Source organism: Phocoena sinus, chromosome 2, assembly GCF_008692025.1.
Source record: "Phocoena sinus isolate mPhoSin1 chromosome 2, mPhoSin1.pri, whole genome shotgun sequence".
Lineage (NCBI taxonomy): Eukaryota > Metazoa > Chordata > Mammalia > Artiodactyla > Phocoenidae > Phocoena > Phocoena sinus.
This window is the reverse complement of record NC_045764.1, coordinates 51,575,050-51,597,157: the sequence shown is the minus strand read 5'-3', so window position 1 is coordinate 51,597,157 and position 22,108 is coordinate 51,575,050. Positions and strand designations below refer to the sequence as shown.

General features: G+C 40.1%; 1 protein-coding gene across 1 annotated transcript in view; it reads left to right on the top strand.

The window, feature by feature from the left end:
* CERS3 (ceramide synthase 3) overlaps positions 1-22,108 on the top strand; it is a 121,565-nt gene that overhangs the window by 77,709 nt on the left and 21,748 nt on the right. The window contains exon 10 of the mRNA XM_032623620.1: positions 3,282-3,435. Within this exon, the coding sequence (XP_032479511.1) occupies positions 3,282-3,435 (154 nt within the window). The remainder of the gene's footprint in view (positions 1-3,281; positions 3,436-22,108) is intronic.

Here is a 22,108-nt window from a genome sequence, read left to right as displayed (position 1 = left end):
CAAAGAAAACATATTAAAAGCAGCAAGGGAAAAGCAAAAAATAACATATAAGGGAATCCCCATAAGGTTAACAGCTGATCTTTCAGCAGAAACTCTGCAAGCCAGAAGGGAGTGGCAGGACATTTTTAAAGTGTTGAAAGGGAAAAACCTACAACCAAGATTACTCAGCAAGGACCTAAATGTAAGACCAGACACTATAAAACTCTTAGAGGAAAACATAGGCAGAACACTCTATGACATAATTCACAGGAAGATCTTTTTTGACCCACCTCCTAGAGAAATGGAAATAAAAACAAAAGTAAACAAATGGGACCTAATGAAACTTAAAATCTTTTGCACAACAAAGGAAACCATAAATAAGACAAAAGGCAACCCTCAGAATGAGAGAAAATATTTGCAAATGAAGCAACTGACAAAAGGTTAATCTCCAAAATTTACAAGCAGCTCATGTAGCTCAATATTAAAAAACAAACAACCCAATCCAAAAATAGAATACCTAAACAGACATTTCTCCAAAGAAGATATAAGATGGCAAAAAGCACATGATAGGATGCCCAGCCTCACTAATTAGTAGAGAAATGCAAATCAAACCTACAGTGAGGTATCACTTCACACCAGTCAGAATGGCCATTATCAAAAAATCTACAAACAATAAATGCTGGAGAGGATGTAGAGAAAAGGGAACCCTCTTGCACTGTTGGTAGGAATGTAAACTGATACAGCCACTATGGAGAACAGTATGGAGGTTCCTTAAGAAACTAAAAATAGAACTACCCTATGACTTAGCAATCCCACTACTGGGCGTATACCCTGAGAAAACCATAATTCAAAAAGAGACCTGTAACACAATGTTCATTGCAGCACTGTTTGCAATACCCAGGACATGGAAGCAACCTAAGTGTCCATCAACAGATGAATGGATAAAGAAGATGTGGCACATATATACAAGAAATGAAATTGAGTTATTTGTAGGGAGGTGGATGGACTTACAGTCTGTCATACAGAGTGAAGTAAGTCAGAAAGAGAAAAACAAATACTGTAAGCTAACACATATATATAGAATCTAAAAAAAAATGGTTCTGATAAGCCTAGGGGCAGGATAGGAATAAAGACGCAAATGTAGAGAATAGACTTGAGGACACAGGGAGGGGGAAGGGTAAGCTGGGATGAAGTGAGAGAGTAGCACTGACATATATATACTACCAAGCGTAAAGTGGATAGCTAGTGAGAAGCAGCTGCATAGCACAGGGAGGTCAGCTCAGTGCTTTGTGACCACCTAGAGGGGTGGGATAGGGAGGGTGGGAGGGAGGCTCAAGAGGGAGGGGATATGGGGATATATGTATACATATAGCTGATTCACGTTGTTATACATCAGAAACTAACACAATATTGTAAAGCAATTATACTCCAATAAAGATGTTAAAAGAATTGTTTTATTTTTTAAATTAGCAAAGTTTAAACCCACTTAATACTGGTTAGGGGGGTTCAATAAAACTCTTCTTTCATAAATTGCTGGTCACCTTCTAAATTGTTATAATTTTGGAAAATAATCTGGTAAAGTCTTAATAGCTTTTAATATAACCTTGAACTTCTATACTTTTAATGTATGCCTTGGAATAGTATTCTCACCTTTAGGAATATACACATCTAAAGAAATAAACTTTGATTTGGGAAAGACAATATACACCAAGTTTTTCAGGTAAAATGTTTTTGATTTAAAGTTAAATGGAATTGAACATAAGATCCCACGTGTGCTACTTTTACTACAGTGGCAAAGTCTCTACAGGACAATAGCAAGTGCTGCTCAAGATGAGCAGCAACTGGAGCTCTTGGACATTGCTGGTAGGGATGCAAAACAGCCACTCTGGGAAACAGCTTTTCAGTTTCTTATAAAGTTAAACATGTAGTTTCAGTGTGATACCCAGCAATCCCAACCCTATGTATTTACCCCTGAGAAATGAAAACTTATGTGCACACAAAAACCTGTACATAAATATTTATAGAAGTTCTGTCCATAATTGTCAAAAACTGGAAATAATACAAATGTTCTGTAATGGGTACATCCACACAACGGAATGCAACTCAGTAATAAAAAAAAAAAGGAGCGTGCTGTTGATACCCACAACTTGCATGAATCTCAAAGGCTCTATGCTGAGTGAAAGAAGGCAATCTCAAAAGCTGACACACTGTATGATTCCATTTGTATGGCCTTCTTGACAAGACGAAATTAAAGGGATGGAGAATAGGTAAGGGGTTGCCGAGTGTTAGGCCTGGGGATGTGACTACAAAGGGACAGCACTGGTGTTTGGGGGATGATGGAACTGCTCTGTCTCCATATTGTGGTGGTAGTTACACAAATCTATGCACATATTATAATTCATAGAACTGCACACCCCAAAATAGTCAATTTTACTATATGTTAATTTAAAAATAAAATTTAAATAAATATATGTAGGAAAAAATAGAAGATAACACACAAAAATTACAGTATTATTTGTTTAAAATCATGATTTTATGGGCAACTTTCTTATTTTTCCAATTTTATATGAATAAATTATTTTTATAATTCGAATAATATACTTACAAACAAACCTATCCAGGAACTCTAAAATCCTAGCAGTGTATGCAGTTTGGGAAGACAACAGATAGCCTTCATACTGCAATTGTATCTGAAGACAGTGTGCATTCTGGTCATTGAGGGCAGTTCAAATTGTGTCCAGGAGTCTCTTTATGAAATTAATAAAGTATGCAATTCACTTTAGAAAGTGGAAGTAGAAGTAATAACAGAACTTTTGCTTCCTTAAAAAGTCTCTTTTATCCACAAAATTTACTCTTGTAGAATTCCTCACTCACTTTTTTTTTCCCTCATTCACTTTTGATGCCAAATAAATGAGATTGTGTCAAAAGGCAATAATAACCCCATATATACATTCATTATCTCGTGTTATCCAATCCTGAGAAGGTGAGTGGGGTTAGTGTACACTCATCTCTTTGCAGAGAGGAAACCGAGGTAGAGAAACATTGGAGTGTAGGCAGCATGGCAATAAAAATTCCATTTGCTTTAACTTTTCTCCCAGGAGGTAGACTGTATTTTTTTGTGGCTTGCCAATAATGATATATAAGGTAATATTATCATATTGTTTTCTCTTGAGACTTTCCTGGACATCATTAGGAATGAAATAAGTGTTGTATGCCTTGAGAGATAAAGTATTTGTTTTCTCACTGAAAATTCACAAGTACTTTGACTGTAATGAAATACTCTCATCTGTTTGGTTTTTCAGGATTTTGTATTTCACGCTGATTCTGCCTCTGCAGTACCTTGAGCCTTTCTTTTCATGCATCTTCCTCAACCTACAGCTCATGGTCCTGCAAATTCTTAATCTTTACTGGGGTTACTTCATCCTGAAGATGCTCAAAAGATGTATATTCACAAAGGTAAGGGCTGTTCAAGTCTCATTGCTCTTAACAAATAGATTTCATTGCCAGATTGAAGGTGAGGCCCAGCTGGTGGAACATTCTACTTAATTTATAGTTAACCAGAATTTTTTTTTCTTGATTTGATCCATCTTGATAAAAATTTCTCCAAACTATAGATTTTTCATTAAGTAGATTTCTAAGGTGTTCTTAAGAAATTGCTTTTATTAGAGGACAAGGGTCTTTTTTAAAAATTTCTGTCCAAAAATTGAATGCTGCTTCTTAAAGAATGTCCTAATAAGTCTAAATTTGCTCCAGTTTGGGGCAAGCTTTATGGTGTTGGTTGGGTACTGTTTCAGATCCTTGGTTTGTTTACCTTTGCTGAACATCCAATTTGCACATAATGCTCTCCCCCTGAGCTTTCTCTTCCTCTCTGAAACTTTGTCCATCATTTGCCTATACTTTTTTCTGAAAACATCTTCTTCCCTAAGAAATTAATAATACATTTTAGACAAAAGAAGGGGCTTTTCTGTTTATTTTGTTTTGAATTCTAGTTTTTAATTTCAGAACAGGGGAGGAGAGGGCTTCAGAAATGAGTAAGACATAATCACTGCCTTTGGGGAAACAGCCCAGCATATAGTTGGGGAATATTCACCTATTAGCAACTTACATATATTGTACAGAATGTCCGGTGCTGAAGAGAGGTCCCAGAAACTTGCTGAGAAAGACAAAAGAGAAATTAGGGGACCAGGGAAAGTTTCACTGAATAGATGGAATTTGACTGGAGTCTTTAAGGCATGTTAAAAAAAAAAAATCAAATCACAGCTCCTTCCTTGCCTGGAAATCATATATCCAAGGGAATTTTAATTAAGAATCTTTCAAGGTAAAAAGTTACAGCTGGCTCAGTTTTGGGTGTTACTTAATCCATGTATAACACAGCATTGTATCGTGACCAGAGTGAGTGACTCATATGTAACAGGTATGCTGGTAATTTACCAGATAAGCTCATTTTTTGATCAACTCTCTGATTAATTCATTTTCCTACTTTAGCAATTGTGTCTCAAAGATCATTGAAGAGCTGACAAATGAAGTGGATGTGGCCATAATTGACCTCTAGATCTTCTAAATCTAGACAGAGGTATAGGAAATTGGGCTACATCTGCATTAATCTCAAGCCAAATCCTGAAAGTTATTTTACTTTTTTAAACTAAATTACTGACTTGAGCTTGTTTTCCTGAGAGTAGATTCTTTCCTTTAAAGCTGGAGTGCCCAAAAAAAAAAAAAAAAAAATTTCATTGAATGGTTCTAGTTTATTAATGTTCTAAATAGTTTTTCTATGATCTCTGCAAAAGTTATTTTATCCCTAAGTGACAGATACAGTTCAAGTAACTGAGATAAATTTAAGAATTTGAGCAGTTAGACAATTTGCACATCCAGGGGTTGGACAGAAGGCAGGTCACTGAACTGAGCCTGCCTGACCTTTGGGTCCAGCCTTTCTGGAGCTCCTGTCCCTAGGCAGAAATGGTTCCCTTATTAACTGGTGAGTGACAGTAATTACAGGCTTGGAAGGGATCCAGGCAGAACAAAACTTGGAAACCAGAAAATACCCTTGTTTGGTTTCATCATGATTTTCATATTTCTGATCTCTAATGGGTTGTACGAAGCCTGATAAAAACCCAGTGGGTTGGGGAGCTGTGGACAGGAATTCCTGATTTCTCATGCTGTACTTTGGAAAAGCTGTTTCCAATTGCAATTTGACAGCAGCAGTGGAGGCCCCCGCAGCCCTAATCCTTGCAGTCCGCATGACTTCAGCTGGCTTGCATGTGCACTCTGTTTTCCACAGCAGTGGCAAATCTGGCTGTGAAATCAGCTTCTTCCTCCAAAGCCATAAAGCCGACTTTTAAAGAATGCTGTTTGAAGGCATAGTTGCATTGCAAAGGGGAGGAGAGGGACAGAGGCAGGAGTTGAAATTTTTAGAGGAACAACTAACAAGTCAGTTTTCAATTCTATTTAATAAATATTTAGCATTTCATACACACCACAATTGTTACCAAGGTGACTAATTCTTGATATTTAAAAAATGGAATTGCAGAGGTTTGTAGGCCTCCAAAAAAAATTTTTTTTAATCCTATAACAGCAATTGAGAATTTGTCTTTTCAAGTTCTTTATATCTGGCAGGGCCCTAATAAGTAATTTTGAATATGTAAATGAATAAATAATTTGGATGGCAAGTTACAAAATAATTTATTAATCTGTTTATGGTCTCTATGAATTTGCATGGTAGACTGAAAAGACAAAAGTGATTATTCTTAAAAACAGTGATTTTTTGAAGTATTCACATCTTATTTTCCCTAAACAATAATATCGTTGCATGCATATGATGAGTGAGGACCTTCTACGATTTCTACCTTAAAATAACAATATCACTGTAATTTCAGGCCACTAACATATACACACCATAGTTAGCAGTCATCTTGCTGTTTGAGAACAAGTGTTGGCACTGAAACCTAACTGGTTCCTATAAAGTGGATGATTTTGTGATGAACTACCAGCCTACACATCACATCCGGAAGTATGACGGGCTGACATATTCAACCTGTCATTCTCTTCGCAAACATGAGAAGTGCTTTCAGAGGAAATTAGAAGAAGCATAGCATGCTTTTGTTTAATGTTACTTAAGAGAACTTGATCATCCTTAAGCTTTTATTTTCTTCTTTCTAAATATCATACTGAGTGCTGGCCAGCTTGAGCATGTTTCTGTGACATCTTAGGCTGGTTCATTGCCAAGACGTGGAGGTGGAGCTGTAGCCTGCAGCCCTTACACCCAGGCTGGAGAAGCCAGCCCCTTGGCCACTGGCCCCAGCCATCTGCTCTCTACAGGCAGTGTCTCTTAAGTTCACAGAATGACATTTACACATGCTGAACTGTTTCAGTTAAAGAAAGGAACCCTCTAATAAACATGAGGAAACTGAGGCCTCAACCAAATTCACACAGTAATCACATGGCAAAGCCTGAGTCTCTTAACTTGTAATACTTCACCTTTTCTAATTATTCAGGGAAGAAAATTAATAACCAGAAAATTAATTTTAAATATTTGTATGGAGTAAAAAATAGTGAGTACAGAAACAAATGGAGTAATCAAGATAGTAGATTAAAACACAGATCCTTCAAGTTATTTTTGAACTTTTTAAAAGCATAAAAACAGTTTTGTAATGTAATTTTTTATTTTTAATAATTTTTACTTCCTAGTGAAACATTTAGGGTAATAGCTAAGACTACAGGCTCTGTGTAGATTCAAATCTTAGCTCTCCCATTTATGGCTGTGTGATCTTGGGCATATTATTTCTATTTATTGCCTCAGCTTCCTCACCTGTAACATGGGGCTGATGATATTAGTGCCTCCCTTACAGGAGAAAGCCCTTAGAACAGCATCTGGCATCCAGTGTGCACATGATACACATTAGCTGCTGTCATCACTGTCACTGTTACAATATACATGGGTTCCTTGGGCAGAGACCTTGTGAATTCCAAGTGGCCTGACAGTTTGCTCTCACTCAAGCTCTCTCTTCCATTTGCTTAAATAAGGCTGCAGCTGATGTCAGGGGTCAGTCCTAGACTTTCCACCAGTGGCTCTAATGACAGTTTCCTAAGCTGTCTTCTGCCAATTGACTTTCATGACTCACATTCTAGATGGCACTTTTTGACACATTCTCTCAGATATCAGCATATTAGGGAAGAAATACAAAATCTGTAACTTCCAAGAAGACTTCAAGTCTCTTTTGTTAGTAGGCAATAGTGGATGTAAAAACTGCCATTTGCTGATCAAGACATTATAAAAATACCACAAAGGCTGACTACTGAGAGTGTTAGAAAAATGCTATTGGTTTATATTTCCATATTTCTGGATATTTATATAGATTAACTAGATTAACAATCTATTCAAGAAACAACAGTGGAATTTATAAAATTTGATAAGAAAAATAACTTTGCAAAGTTGCTGGGCTCAAAGGATTTCAAATTTGAATATTCTATACTACATGTTCAGCCCAGCCACAAAATAGAGAATCCCATAGGATTTTAGAGCTAGAAGAGACCACTAAATGTCTACCAGGACACCAGGACCCTCCTCACGGCCTTGCTACTGTGGCTTACCACTCATGTTCATGTAGATGGTAGTCTCTCTTGTATGGAGGAAGAGAGAGCTGAGTGAGGAAGGGACGTGCCTTACCCGAGGTCACACAGGACTGGGGATTCCTCAGGCTAATTCTGTGCTCTCTGCCTCCCCAGGAATAGTGTGCTTCTGTGTGTATGTGTGTGTGTGTGTGTGTGTGTGTATGTTTAGTGTGGCTTATGCTCCGTTCCCACAAACTTCATGATCTTATCATAAACTTTGCTTGGTTACCTTACAAATAATCAATTAATTCCAGCTCTTCATAGAGGGTTTTCTTTAGAAAATCTCATTAAGGATATTCCCATTAGGGGATTTCCTGGCTTAAATCAGTCATAAACCTATTTTGTGTTTTTTTTTTTTAATAAACCTGAAGTGTAGAGTTGTTTAAAGGAGCCAAAGTAGACTAGGCAACCATATGAATGGTTCTAAGATAATAAAGAAAGGGAAAAAAAAGTATCATGAGTAAGAGCCAAGCCCTACAAGTAAACTGGCCTCTTCCTAGCTCCATATGCCCCCAACGGAATTCCTGTTGCTTTGCCTTCGACTGGGAGGCCTCCAAAATAGACCCACAGGTACAGCCAGGGCACCAAGGTGGTTGCTTGGGAGAAGACCCAACCTCACACTCACAATGGAGATGGAAGCAGCCCAGAACTGGAAGGAGGGGGTCACCTGCTAAAAGAGAAAATGGAGGCTCAGAGGGAGAAAGGGACTTCGTAAGGCCGTGCAAATCAGGACTGGAACCCCCAGCAACCTTCTCAGTGAATACCTCTTTTCCACACCAGGATAACATTATGCAGGCATTTTCTTACACTGGCATGGTCATAAAACAAGATTTTATTTCAGTTTTCTTCAATCCACCCTCTCTTCCTTTGGAGACATGGAAAGCAGCTGGGTGCCAGCAGCTGAGTGGGGCCTGTTCCCTCTAGAAGATTTCAGATGCTGGGTGTCTGTTTAAAAATGGCGGATCTGGGGCTTCCTTGGTGGCACAGTGGTTAAGAATCTGCCTGCCAATGCAGGGGACACGGGTTCGAGCCCTGTTCCGGGAAGATCCCACATACCGCGGAGCAACTAAGCCCGTGCACCACAACTACTGAGCCTGCGCTCTAGAGCCCGTGCTCCACAACAAGAGAAGCCACGGCGATGAGAAGCCCGCGCACCACAATGCAGAGTAGCTCCAGCTTGCCGCAACTAGAGAAAGCCCGCACGCAACGAGGACCCAACACAGCCAAAAATAAACAAATAAATAAGTTTAAAAAAAATGGCGGACCTCCCTTCCCTGCAATTGCCCGTGAATTATGTAATTATACTACAGTGATTTTCCATACTTACTTTATCACATATTGGCTCCCTTTGTGTGTGCTCTTAACTTTTTTGTCTTATGTGTTTTCTAACAATGGTTTTCAAGATACTGTTCTTGGAGGTACTGGACTATGCAGGTCGTTTGATGGACAAGAGGTTAACTGAAGCTGTTATAAAAGGAAGGGACTTGTTCAGGTGAGAGCTGTCCCATGAAGCATTTTTGAGGATAGCAATGGATACTTAAATCCTGCTTTCTTTCCTCTGTCTCAAATGTTGACCTGATGCTCCCCTGATGGTATTTCGCTGAAGCTGAAAAGGAGGGTGAGCTATGGGTGAAAAGTGAAGAGATAAAAGAAGCTCTGACATCTCTTGTACCCACGGTTTTAAAAATAATTTCACAAAATGCAGTGGGTTTTTATATATTCCTGAAAGGAATGGATATTCTTCATTTCATTAGTAGAAAAACAGACACACAAGCACATGCACGTAAACACACATACACACACAGATGTTGTATATGGAGCTTGAGTTTCTGTTTCTGTATCAGCCTAGACAAGGGGACAAGCACAATTCATGGCTTGTTAATAAATCTACGCATTCACACCAGTATGTGAAAGCTTTATTAATGGCCCCTTGGGGCAGAGAGATTGGTAAGAGCAGGTGTGGGGGGAGAGTGTGCCCTGGCCAACACTGTCCCTGTTTACCTACCTCCCAGTTTTCTGTGGCTGCGCCCCTCCCTGTGTGGGGCAAGGTCCCACCCCCCACTACAGAAGTCTCAGAAGGGAGCTTTATGTAACACAAAAGGAACCCTATTCTTGAAAACTCATTCTGTTTGTAGATATGGATGAAATTAGTTCCTTTTTAAAACATTTTCATTTTGATTTATCATGTGGGCTTTAGCGCTTGAATGATTTATGATGCAGATGGCTTTATCTGAGTTCTGTTTTGGGGAATAACAAGCATGCTATCTGTGGAACTCTGACTCTCAGTGGGGCTCTTTTCTGCAAATGGTGTCTCCTTGCCACACGCGGCAGACTCAGGAAATCTTAAAGCGAGCAGCACTGGGCACGTACCCTCTTCCTGTGGCTCTGAAGCACGTTCTGCAGGCCTGCCCTGAGACCTGTCATTTCCACAATGTTGCTTGAAGCAGCTCAGGCCTGTAGGTATACTTCTGTAATGTTTTCGGTGTGAACCTGGAGACTGTGGTCAGATCTTCTAAGGGAATGGGATTGGCAGTTCTTAGTCGTTGGCTGGGTTGGGACCTCTGACCCAGTCTCTGGAGCACTGCGCTGAGGCCTGGCCACAGTGGGGACACAGTCTAAACTCAGTACTGGTCCCACCCAGTAGCTACACCGGGTGGCTACTTACATCATGATTTGATAGAAGCCAGTCAACCTCCCTGCACCCCTAACAATCAATTTACCCACTTCTCTGGGTGTGAGATGGTGTGAAGAGTATAGAGAAAGTCCAGCCTCCTTGAGACCCCAAGATCTTGGCTGTCCAGAAAATGAATAATGAGGAGAGGGTAAAACTCAGTGAATGCGTAGAAGAGACCTAATCAAACTTTGTCTACTTTCTGTAGCCATTGTTTCTTCCCCATATCAGTTGTGAGTATTTGTGTGTGTGTGCACATGTGTATACACAGAAGGCTTTTAGGGGTACTCTGGGATTCCACACCTGTGAGGGAGGGAAAGGAGCTGGACTGGGCAGAGGGAGAAATTAAACTGTGATGTAATTGCTACAAAGGCCTCAGCCAACCCTACAGAGCACTCTAGAGCTGAGTGGCCCTTCAGAGATATCCCAGTTGAAGCAAAGGGGCCAGACCTCTGTACCCCAGCATTAGCCTGTTACTGGACATGGGCTGCCCTGTGCAAAGGGGCATAACTCTGGTCAAGGGAGTTCCCTTCATCCAAGGATAAGACCAGAGAAGGACACAGCTGGGAGCTCCCATAGCTGGGAAATTAGAGCTGTGGTCCTGAAGGGGTTTCTGGGCTGTGCATCATGGTGTCCACATGGCCTCCGATCTCTGCCTGCCCTACCCCAAACCTAATGCCAGCCCCCACAAACAGGATTGCATTTACCCTCTGTAGGGAGGCAGACTAAGGATCAAAGGGTATGGCTTCCCAAACACTGAGATGTGAGGCCTTAGAGAAGTTATTTATTTTTTCACCCTCTACTTTCTTTCTTTCTTTGTTTTTTAATTGAGGTATAGTTGATTTACAATATTATACTAGTTTCAAGTGTACAACATAATGATTCAATATGTTTATAGATTATATTCCATTTATGGCTATATTTCCCCATGCTGTACAATATATCCTCGTTGCTTATTTATTTCCTACATAGTAGTTTGTGTCTCTTGATCCCATACCCCTATCTGCCCCTCCCCCGTCCCTTCTCCCCACTGGTAACCACTAGTTTGATCTCTGTATCTGTGAGTCCATTTCTGTTTTGTTATATACATTCATTTGTTTTATCTTTTAGATTCCACATGTAGATAACATAGAGTGTCTTTGTCTGACTTATTTCACTAAGCATAATACTCTTTAGGTCCATTCATGTTGTTGCAAATGGCAGAATTTCATTCTTTTTTAATGGCTGAGTAGTATTCCATTGTATATATATACCACATCTTCTTTATCCATTCTTCTGTTGATGAGCACTTACTGTTGCTTCCATGTCTTGGCTGTTGTAAATGATGCTGCTATGAACATTGGGGTATATGTATCTTTTCAAATTAGTGTGTTTGTTTTCTTCTGATATATGATGGGAATTGCTGTGGGATTGCTGGGTCTTATGGTAGTTGTATTTTCAGTGTTTTTGAGGAGCCTCCATACTGTCTTCCATAGTGGCTGCACCAATTTACAATCCCACAAACATTGTACTAGGATTCTAAATGATAATCTTGCTGGGTAGAGTACACTAGTTTGCAAGGTTTCCCTTTCAGCACTTTAAATACATCATGCCACTCCCTTCTGGCTGGCTAAGTCACTGCAGAAAAATCAGCTGATAGCCTTATGGGGGTTCCCTTGTATATGACTCTTTGTTTTTTTCTTGTTGCCTTTAGAATTCTTGCTTCATCTCTAACTTTTGCCATTGTAATTGTGATATGTCTTGGGGTGGGTCTGTTTAGGTTCATCTTATTTGGTTCATCTTCTGTGCCTCTTTTATCTGGATATCTGTTTCCTTCCAGGTTTGGGAAGTTTTCAGCCATAATTCCATTAAATACATTTTCAACCCCTTTTTCTCTCTCTTCTCCTTCTGGGATACTTGATGATATCCCAGAGATCCCTTAAACTATTTCCACTAAGAAAAAGAATTTTTTTCTTTTTGCTGTTTTGATTGTGTGATTTCCATTTTTCTATCTTCTAGATAACTTATGTGTTCTTCTGTATCTAGTCTGATGTTCATTCCTTTTAGTGTGTTTTTTACTTCAGTTATTGTATTCTTCAGTTCTGACTGGTTATTTTTTTCTATATAAATTTATTTATTTATTTATTTTTATTTATTTTTGGCTGCACTGGGTCTTCATTGCTGTGTGCAGGCTTTCTCTAGTTACAGCGATCAGGGGCTACTCTTTGTTGTGGTGTGTGGGCTTCTCATTGTGGTGGCCTCTCTTGTTGTGGAGCACAGGCTGTAGGCATGCGGCCTTCAGTAGTTGCAGCACGCAGGCTCAGTAGTTGTGGCTCGCGGGCTCTAGAGCACAGGCTCAGTAGTTGTGGTGCACAGGCTTAGTTGCTCTGTGGCATTTGGGATCTTCCTGGACCAGGGCTCGAACCCGTGTCCCCTGCATTGACAGGCAGATTCTTAACCACTGCACCACCAGGGAAGCCCTGACTGGTTATTTTTTATACTTTCTAGTTCCTTGTTAAATTTTTTCACTGTGTTCATTCGTTCTTTTCCCTGATTCAGTTAGCATTCTTATTACTAATGCTTTTAATTCTTTATCTAGTAAATTGTTTATTTCTGTTTCATTAGTGTTGTTTTTTTCAGGGGTTTTCCTTGCTCTTTCAATTGAGACAAATTCTTCTGTCTTATTTTGCTTATCTTCCTCTCTCTATGAAATTAGGTGAAATAGTTACCTACTGTGGTCTTGAAGGGATCTCCTTATGTGAGAGCATCCCTATATAGTCTGCATGTGCCCAGTGGCTTTGGTGGGAGAGTTGGATCTGGCATGAACACAAGTCATGTCTTTCCTCAGGGTGTACTGGCAGCTATCACCTTGGTAGGAGGTGGGCCTGGAGAAGGAAGGGCTAGGACCAAAGCCAGGTGTGAGGTAGGGCTTCCCCTCTGCTCAGTGGATGTCACCCCCCTATTGGGGGTGGGGTCATGTCCCAAGTTTCTGGAGCAGAAACCCTGAGGGTCAGGTGGAGCTGGCACAGCTCTTTTTAACTGTGTGCTCTACACCCCTCCCAGCACTGGCATACTCAGCCCCAGTGGGAAGCAGTGCTGGAGCAAGATGGGCTGGTGTGGGTATTCAGCGAGGGACAGGGCAGGGGCTGTGGCAGTCTGGCTGCCAACAGAGATATAATCTGCCTCTGATGCACTGTCTCTGCAATTGTCAGGAATGGCTGCCTGCTTCCTGCTCAGGTGCTGCTTAGGGTTTGAGCTGCCACAGCATCTCACAGCTGAGCTTTTTCCTTGGTTGTGGCTGCCTATGTTCCCATGTGGAGTTACAATGCAAGGCAAACAGTGCTGGGGTGTTGGGTCAGCTCAGGCTGGGGTGCGCACTGGGGTGGTCACGGGAGACCAGTCAGCCAGCCACGTGGTCTCAATCCACCCTTTCTGCCCTGCTTTGGGAGCAAGCAAGCATTCCCACACTCCTCTTGAGCAGAGTCCAGGCTTCCCTCAGCCCTTATGTTAGCACCACCAGCCCTCCAACTAGCCAAGGGGTCTCATCTTCCCTTTGTTGGACCCCAGAGCTGAGGCGGCCAATATGTGGCTCAAACTGCTCACTCCCCAGGGAGGATCTCCACCCATGTCATCTTCCTTTTCTCTGAGTCCCCTCCCAGGGGCACAGGTACCGACCCAATTGCTTCTTTTTCCTTCCTGCCTGATTTCGCATGTATCTTTCTTACAGCCTTGGTTGTACAGGAGTCTTTCTGCCAGTTTTCAGTTAGTTTTCAGTGAGAATTTTTCCACATATAGGTATATTTTCAATGTGTTCATGGGGGGAGGCAAGTTCTGTGTCCTTCTACTCTGCCATCTTGATTTGAGTCTCCACCCTCTGTTCTGTAATTCAAGTTGATAACTGCCTTACCTTCCTTACAGGGTTGTGGCAAGGATAAAATGCTGTGATGTAAAAGAAATTACTCTCTAAACTGTGAGGTGTGGAGAAGTATGTGGTAGTGTCATAATCATGGAACCAAACATTCCATGGTCTCCGAGTCAGTCTCAATCCCAGTTGTACTTTCCTGTTCCCCGCTCACTCCCAAGACACTCATTTCTCTCATGCTGTATATCCTTTTTGAGCTGTGGAAAATAGGTTACTGAACGCTAGCCCACCCACTGAGGCATTGAAACACTTTGCTGAGGTGCTTGGTGAGAAAACCTGCCACTTGCAGGTTTCTGGAGTGGGAAGGGGTGAGGAGGTGGTCACTGCCCTATGAAGAGGTTTGGGGTCAGACCAGGCCTTTCCAAGAGGTTTCAGAAAGCTGTTGGGAAACAGGTGCCCCATGTGCTTGCTCTCATCACCAGTGGAGAAGGCGGCCCTCCTGGCTCCCAGTCTGGCTCCACAGGTCCCGGCAGTGCTGACTGCCTCTCTTCGCCATGAGGGATATGTGTTCCAGAGGCATCCTTGAAATCAGCAGGTCTGTCTCTGGCTCAGGGCTTCTCAGCAGTGAGTGGCACTAGAGACATCCTGGGCCAGATAATTATTTGTTGTAGGGGGTGTCCTGTGCACTATAGGTTGTTTAGCAGAATCCCTGGCCTCTACTCAGCAGATGCTAGTAGCACTCTCACCTACAGTATGACAACCACAAATGTCTCCAGATGTTGCCAGATGTTCCCAGGTAAAAATCTCCATGATTGGGAATCACCACCTATATGCACATATATCCTTTTCCCCTTTTTGTAAAATAAATCATGTTTTCTTCCTCAAGCACAGAAACAGTATTGTTTATAGAAGTTTAAAGGCTTTCATTGCCCTATTTATTTACTTACTCCTGTCCTTTGTGCTATTGTTGTCATGCATTTAATTATATATAATAATATATAATGTTTATATAAAAATATAAATATAGGGCTTCCCTGGTGGCGCAGTGGTTGAGAGTCCACCTGCCGATGCAGGGGAGTGCCCCAGTCCGGGAAGATCCCACATGCCGCGGAGCGGCTGGGCCCGTGAGCCATGGCCGCTGAGCCCGTGCGTCTGGAGCCTGTGCCCCACAACGGGAGAGGCCACAACAGTGGGAGGCCTGCGTACTGCAAAAAATAAATAAATAAATAATAAATATATATAAATATTAATTATAAATTACATATTATATTGCTTTTTTGCTTTAAACAATTAATTATTTTAAAAATTTAAAAAAATTTAATGTCTTTTATATTTCCCTACATGTATATCATTTCTGGCTCTCTTCATTCCTTTGTGTAAATGTAAGTATCCATCTGGTATCATCTTTTTCTCTGTTCTTTATTCCCCACGAAGACACTCATTTCATGTAGTGCAGGTGTGCTTGTGATTAATTATCTCAGCTTTTGTTTGTCTGAAAAAGTCCTTAATTTTTCCTTTTCTTTTTCTTTTTTCCCTTTTCTTTCACTACTTTGGAGATGCTCCTGCATTGTCTTCTGGCTTACATACTTTATGGTGAGATGTTACTATCTTATTGTTTTTGTTACTCTAAATAATGTGTCTTCTTCTGGCTGCTTTTCTCTTTAATACTAATTTCAGTGATTATGACATGTCTTGGTGTGCTTTTTTTTTTTTTTTTTTTTTTTTTTTTTGTTGTGGCCTCTCCTGTGGCGGAGCACAGGCTCTGGACGCGCAGGCTCAGCGGCCGTGGCTCACGGGCCCAGCCGCTCCGCGGCATGTGGGATCTTCCTGGACTGGGGCACGAACATGTGCCCCCTGCATCGGCAGGCAGACTCTCAACCACTGTGCCACCAGGGGAGCCCTTGGTGTGCTTTTTTTTTTTTTTTTTATAACAAAGTGAATCAGTTATACATATATATATGTTCCCATATCTCCTCCCTCTTGCGTCTCCCTCCCTCCCACCCTCCCTTATCCCACCCATCCAGGTGGTCACAAAGCACCGAGCGGATCTCCCTGTGCTATGCGGCTGCTTCCCACTAGCTATCTATTTTACGTTTGGTAGTGTAATTAGGTCCATGCCACTCTTTCACTTTGTCACAGCTTACCCTTCCCCCTCCCCTTATCCTCAAGTCCATTCTCTAGTAGGTCTGTGTCTTTATTCCTGTCTTACCCCTAGGTTCTTCATGAGATTTCTTTTTTCTTAAATTCCATATATATGTGTTAGCATACGGTATTTGTCTTTCTCTTTCTGACTTACTTCACTCTGTACGACAGACTCTAGGTCCATCCACCTCATTACAAATAGCTCAATTTCGTTTCTTTCTATGGCTGAGTGATATTCCATTGTATATATGTGCCACATCTTCTTTATCCATTCATCTGTCGATGGACAATTAGGATGTTTCCATCTCCTGGCTCTTGTAAATAGAGCTGCAATGAAAATTTTGGTACATGACTATTTTTGAATTATGGTTTTCTCAGGGTATATGCCCACTAGTGGGATTGCTGGGTCATATGGTAGTTCTATTTGTAGTTTTTTAAGGAATCTCCATACTGTTCTCCATAGTGGCTGTACCAATTCACATTCCCACCAGCAGTGCAAGAGTGTTCCCTTTTCTCCAAAGCCTCTCCAGCATTTATTGTTTCTAGATTTTTTGATGATGGCCATTCTGACTGGTATGAGATGGTATTTCATTGTACTTTTGATTTGCATTTCTCTAAGGATTAATGATGTTGAGCATTCTTTCATGTGTTTGTTGGCAGTCTTTATATCTTCTTTGGAGAAATGTCCTTTTAGATCTTTTGCCCATTGTTGGGTTGGGTTGTTTGTTTTTTTGTTATTGAGCTGCATGAGCTGCTTATAAATTTTGGAGATTAATCCTTTGTCAGTTGCTTCATTTGAAAATATTTTCTCCCATTCTGAGGTTTGTCTTTTACTCTTCTTTATGGTTTCCTTTGTTGTGCAAAAGCTTTGAAGTTTCATTAGGTCCCATTTGTTTATTTTTGTTTTTATTTCCATTTATCTAGGAGGTGGGTCAAAAAGGATCTTGCTGTGATATATGTCATAGAGTGTTCTGCTATGTTTTCCTCTAAGAGTTTGATAGTTTCTGGCCTTACGTTTAGGTCTTTAATCCATTTTGAGCTTATTTTTGTGTATGGTGTTAGGGAGTGATCTAATCTCATACTTTTACATGTACCTGTCCAGTTTACCCAGCACCACTTATTGAAGAGGCCGTCCTTTCTCCACTGTACATTCCTGCCTCCTTTATCAAAGATAAGGTGACAATGTGTGCGTGGGTTTATCTCTGGGCTTTCTATCCTGTTCCATTGATCTATCTTTCTGCTTTTGTGCCAGTACCATACTGTCTTGATTACTGTAGCTTTGTAGTATAGTCTGAAGTCAGGGAGCCTGATTCGTCCAATTCCGTTTTTTGTTCTCAAGATTGCTTTGGTTATTCGGGGTCTTTTGTGTTTCCATACAAATTGTGAAACGTTTTGTTCTAGTTCTGTGAAAAATGCCAGTGGTAGTCTGATAGGGATTGCATTGAATCTGTTGATTACTTTGGGTAGTAAAGTCATTTTCACAATGTTGATTCTTCCTATCCAAGAACATGGTATATCTCTCCATCTATTTGTGTCATCATTTATTTCTTTCATCAGTGTCTTATAATTTTCTGCATACAGGTCTTTTGTCCCCTTAGGTAGGTTTATCCTAGATATTTTATTCTTTTTGTTGCAGTGGTAAATGGGAGTGTTTTCTTGATTTCACTTTCAGATATTTCATCATTAGTGTGTAGGAATGCCAGAGATTTCTGTGCATTAATTTTGTATCCTGCTACTTTACCAAATTCGTTGATTAGCTCTAGTAGTTTTCTGGTAGCATCTTTAGAATTCTCTATGTATAGTATCATGTCATCTGCAAAAAATGACAGCTTTACTACTTCTTTTCTGATTTGGATTCCTTTTATTTCCTTTTCTTCTCTGATTGCTGTGGCTAAAACTTCCAAAACTATGGTGAATAATAGTGGTGAGAGTTGGCAACCTTGTCTTCTTCCTGAACTTAGTGGAAATGCTTTCAGTTTTTCACCCTTGAGGATGATGTTGGCTGTGGGTTTGTCATATATGCCCTTTATTATGTTGAGGAAATTTCCCTCTATGCCTACTTTCTGCAGGGTTTTTATCATAAATGGGTGTTGAATTTTGTCGAAAGCTTTCTCTGCATCTATTGAGATGATCATATGGTTTTTCTCCTTCAAATTGTTAATATGGTGTATCACGTTGATTTATCTGCGTATATTGAAGAATCCTAGCATTCCTGGAATAAACCCCACTTGATCATGGTGTATGATCCGTTTAATGTGCTTTTGGATTCTGTTTGCTAGTATTTTGTTGAGGATTTTTGCATCTATGTTCATCAGTGATATTGGGCTGTAGTTTTCTAAGATTGTGACATCCTTGTCTGGTTTTGGTATCAGGGTGATGGTGGCCTCATAGAATGAGTTTGGGGGTGTTCCTCCCTCTGCTATATTTTGGAAGAGTTTGAGAAGGATAGGTGTTAGCTCTTCTCTAAATGTTTGACAGAATTCGCCTGTGAAGCCATCTGGTCCTGGGCTTTTGTTTGTTGGAAGATTTTTAATCACAGTTTCAATTTCATTGCTTGTGATCAGTCTATTCATATTTTCTATTTCTTCCTGATTCACTCTTGGCAGGTTGTGTATTTCTAAAAATTGGTCCATTTCTTCCAGGTTGTCCGTTTTATTGGCATAGAGTTGCTTGTAGTAATCTCTCATGATCTTTTGTATTTCTGCAGTGTCAGTTGTTACTTCTCCTTTTTCATTTCTAATTCTATTGATTTGAGTCTTCTCCCTTTTTTTCTTGATGAGTCTGGCTAGTGGTTTATCTATTTTGTTTATCTTCTCAAAGAACCAGCTTTTAGTTTTATTGATCTTTGCTATTGTTTCCTTCATTTCTTTTTATTTCTGATCTGATTTTTATGATTTCTTTCCTTCTGCTAGCTTTGGGGCTTTTTTGTTCTTCTTTCTCTAATTGCTTGAGGTGCAAGGTTAGGTTGTTTATTCGAGATGTTTCCTGCTTCTTAAGGTGGGCTTGTATTGCTATAAACTTCCCTCTTAGAACTGCTTTAACTGCATCCCATAGGTTTTGGGTCGTCGTGTCTCCATTGTCATTTGTTTGTAGGTATTTTTTTATTTCCTCTTTGATTTCTTTGGTGATCACTTCGTTATTAAGTAATGTATTGTTTAGCCTCCATGTGTTTGTATTTTTTACAGATCTTTTCCTGTAATTGATATCTAGTCTCATAGTGTTTTGGTCAGAAAAGATACTTGATACAATTTCAATTTTCTTAAATTTACCAAGGATTGATTTGTGACCCAAGATATGATCTATCCTGGAGAATGTTCCATGAGCACTTGAGAAAAATGTGTATTCTGTTGTTTTTGGATGGAGTGTCCTATAAATATCAATTAAGTCCATCTTGTTTAATGTATCATTTAAAGCTTGTGTTTCTTTTTTTATTTTCATTTTGAATGATGTGTCGATTGGTGAAAGTGGGGTGTTAAAGTCCCCTACTATGAGTGTGTTACTGTCGATTTCCCCATTTATGGCTGTTAGTATTTGCCTTATGTATTGAGTTGCTCCTATGTTAGGTGCATAAATATTTACAATTGTTATATCTTCTTCTTGGATTGATTCCTTGATCATTATGTAGTGTCCTTCTTTGTCTCTTCTAATAGTCTTTATTTTAAAGTCTTTTTTTGTCTGATATGAGAATTGCTACTCCAGCTTTCTTTTGGTTTCCATTTGCATAGAATATCTTTTTCCATCCCCTTACTTTCAGTCTGTATGTGTCTCTAGGTCTGAAGTGGGTCTCTTGTATACAGCATATATATGGGTCTTGTTTTTGTATCCATTCAACCAATCTGTGTATTTTGGTGGGAGCATTTAGTCCACTTACATTTACGGTAATTATCGATATGTGTGTTCCTATTCCCATTTTCTAAATTGTTTTGGGTTCGTTATTTTAGGTCTTTTACTTCTCTTGTGTTTCTTGCCTAGAGAAGTTCCTTTAGCAGTTGTTGTAGAGCTGGTTTGATGGTGCTGAACTCTCTCAGCTTTTGCTTGTCTGTAAAGGTTTTAACTTCTCCATCAAATCTGAATGAGATCCTTGCTGGGTAGAGTAATCTTCCTTCCCGGTTTTTCTCCTTCATCATTTTAAATATGTCCTGCCAGTCCCTTATAGCTTGCAGAGTTTCTGCTGATAGATCAGCTGTTAACTTTATGGGGATTCCCTTGTGTGTTATTTGTTGTTTTTCCCTTGCTGCTTTTAATATTTTTTCTTTGTATTTAATTTTTGACAGTTTGATTAATATGTGTCTTGGTGTATTTCTCCTTGCATTTATCCTGTATGGGACTCTCTGTGCTTCCTGGACTTGATTAACTGTTTCCTTTCCCATATTAGGGAAGTTTTCAAGTATAATCTCTTCAAATATTTTCTCAGTCCCTTTCTTTTTCTCTTCTTCTTCTGGAACCCCTATAATTCGAATGTTGGTGTGTTTAATATTGTCCCAGAGGTCTCTGAGACTGTCCTCAGTTCTTTTCACTCTTTTTTCTTTATTCTTCTCTGCAGTAGTTATTTCCACTATTTTAACTTCCAGGTCACTTATCCATTCTTCTACCTCCGTTATTCTCCTATTGATCCCATCTAGAGTATTTTTCATTTCATTTATTGTGTTGTTCATCGTTGCTTGTTTCATCTTTAGTTCTTCTAGGTCCTTGTTAAATGTTTCTTGCATTTTGTCTATTCTATTTCCAAGATTTTGGATCATCATTACTATCATTATTCTGAATTCTTTTTCAGGTAGACTGCCTGTTTCCTCTTCATTTCTTAGGACTGGTGGGTTTTTATCTTGCTCCTTCATCTGCTGTGTGTTTTTCTGTCTTCTCATTTTGCTTATCTTACTGTGTTTGGGGTCTCTTTTTTGCAGGCTGCAGGTTCGTAGTTCCCGTTGTTTTTGTTGTCTGTCCCCAGTGACTAAGGTTGGTTCAGTGGGTTGTGTAGGCTTCCTGTTGGAGGGGACTAGTGCCTGTGTTGTGGTGGATGAGGCTGGATCTTGTCTTTCTGGTGGGTAGGTCCACATCTGGTGGTGTGTTTTGTGGTGTCTGTGGACTTATTATGATTTTAGGCAGCCTCTCTGGTAATGGGTGGGGTTGTGTTCCTGTCTTGCTAGTTGTTTGGCATAGGATGTCCAGCACTGTAGCTTGCTGGTCATTGAGTGAAGTTGGGTGCTGGTGTTGAGATGGAGATCGCTGGGAGATTTTCACCGTTTGATATTATGTGGAGCTGGGAGGTCTCTTGTGGACCAGTGTCCTGAAGTTGGCTCTCCCACCTCAGAGGCACAGCACTGACTCCTGGCTGCAGTACCCATAGCCTTTCTTCCACACAGCTCAGAATAAAAGGGAGAAAGAGTAGAAAGAAAGAAAGTTTAGAAAGAAAGAAAGAAAAAGAAAGAAGGGAAAGAAAGATGATAAAATACAATAAGATAAAATAAAGTTATTAAAATAATTATTGAGAAAAAAATTTTTTTAAAAAGAAAGACAAAACAAAACAAAAAAAATGGATGGATAGAACCCTAAGACAAATGGTGAAAGCAAAGCTATACAGACAAAATCTCACACAAAAGCATACACATACACACTCAAAAAAAGAGGAAAAGGGGAAAACATAATAACTCTTGCTCTAAATGTCCACCTCCTCAATTTGGGATGATTCGTTGTCTATTCAGGTATTCCACAGATGCAGGGTACATCAAGTTGATTGTGGAGCTTTAATCCGCTGCTTCTGAGGCTGCTGGGAGAGATTTCCCTTTCTCTGTGTTCCCACAGCTCCCAGGGCTCTGCTTTGGATTTGGCCCCGCCTCTGCATGTAGGTCTCCTGAGGGCGTCCATTCTTT